The 1,549-nt window shown below is 41.6% G+C and overlaps 1 protein-coding gene across 2 annotated transcripts in view; it reads left to right on the top strand.

The window, feature by feature from the left end:
• The first annotated feature begins 369 nt into the window (after positions 1 to 369).
• Positions 370 to 1,549, top strand: part of LOC106816875 (ninjurin-1-like) — a 6,024-nt gene continuing 4,844 nt past the window's right edge. The window contains exon 1 of one of the 2 annotated variants that reach the window (XM_014821517.1): positions 370 to 561. In XM_014821517.1, the coding sequence (XP_014677003.1) occupies positions 472 to 561 (90 nt within the window). In that variant the 5' untranslated portion in view covers positions 370 to 471. The remainder of the gene's footprint in view (positions 562 to 1,549) is intronic. The other variant, XM_014821518.1, reaches the window with a different exon arrangement.

The raw sequence follows: 1,549 nt of genomic DNA, 5'->3' as shown, positions 1-1,549 counted from the left end.
GTGAGATGGTAACGACGCTGGTCTCTCGACACTGGCTAGTAGAGTGTCCATGCTAGTCGACAGTGACCCCTTACCCATTACTCGTAGATGCATGCTGTGCTGCCACCTACTGGTAGCGAAGGGAATGAATGAATGCATGAAAACATCATGAGTAATGCGGATTGTCGGCGGTAGGTGGCGCTGCAACATCCGGTGGAGTCCGTCTATTCGGGGCATCGGGTCCCATCCCCATAGTAGCTTACGTTTCTCTTCTACCGATTGGTTGACGGCATGGCTGATTTTCAACCAATCAGCTGCGAGCATGGCTGAACTTCCAACCAATCAACAGTCAGCATGGCCAAACTTCTACTAATCGACAACCGGTGTTCTCCACCAATCAGACGTCAGCATTATTATTGTTGTTGTTGTTTTTATTGTTGTTTGTAGGACCAGGAACCGGAAGTGGTCGTGAAACCGATAAAGAAGATTGACATGAACAGCTACTGCACGAGGAAAACTATAGCTATGGGTCTGCTAGATGTTGCTCTTCTCATTGCCAACATAGAAAAGGTAAAACAAACAGTATGTATTCGTTTGGGTATCGTATGTCCTTCTCTTGTTCTTAGTCATAAATCTCACTCACATCGAGTCTTAGAATCTGACCGTAGTTCACACTACCTCCCTATAGATGGCAGCACCGGCACCCACCCATTGCTGTTTTTCGTGAAATTCAAAAAAGGAGAAAAAGAGACGTGAGAGATAACTGGTAGTGCCATCTATTGGGAGGAATATGTGATGAACTAGCGCTGGATTCGTAGACTCTTCTTTTACATGTCTTGTGGCAACATCTAGTGGTTCATAGCTATCACTCATTAGTGTTAGAAGAAAGCTGGGTTTATACTACCGACTTTATGCTGTCGAATTGACGAATTGGACCAATTTCGCAATTCGGCAACACCGAGTTGACAAAAATAGAACATGTTCCCAACAAGTTGCTATCGATAAGTTGGTCGCGCAACTTTTACGTGTACACTGCCGATTGTCAGTTGTATAGTTGCGAAATTGGTCCAATTCGACAATTTGACAGCATAAAGTCGGTAGTGTAACCCAGCTTAAGAGCGCCTTTGTATAAAGATAAAGGTACTCCACGTAGCATCATACTGTGGCGACATCTGGTGATTATAAACATCACTCATCACTGATAGCAGCACTGATCCATATATCACTAATTATATATATATAGTTTTATATAGATCAGTGGTTAGCAGTGTGATATTTCATTATCAGTGGTTTTCAGTGGTGAGCATTGTGGCAACCTCTAATGTTCAAGCATCACACATCATTCACCTTTAGCGCCAGTTTCCATGAAGGATTTGGTAGAGTCTGGTTCTATGCTGGACATAGCGTAGCTTAGCTTGTTCATTAGATGTAACATTCATGCTCTAGTACATATATTATAACTGTAGGCTAGTTACTTATTCTTGCTTTCTACTAGCTAGATCTACTATAGCTTAGTTCTTGCACGGTATACATATATATATATATATATATATATATATATATATATATA

Source organism: Priapulus caudatus, unplaced genomic scaffold, assembly GCF_000485595.1.
Source record: "Priapulus caudatus unplaced genomic scaffold, Priapulus_caudatus-5.0.1 Scaffold1515, whole genome shotgun sequence".
NCBI classification, from domain to species: domain Eukaryota; kingdom Metazoa; phylum Priapulida; class Priapulimorpha; order Priapulimorphida; family Priapulidae; genus Priapulus; species Priapulus caudatus.
This window is presented reverse-complemented; position numbering and strand designations above follow the sequence as displayed.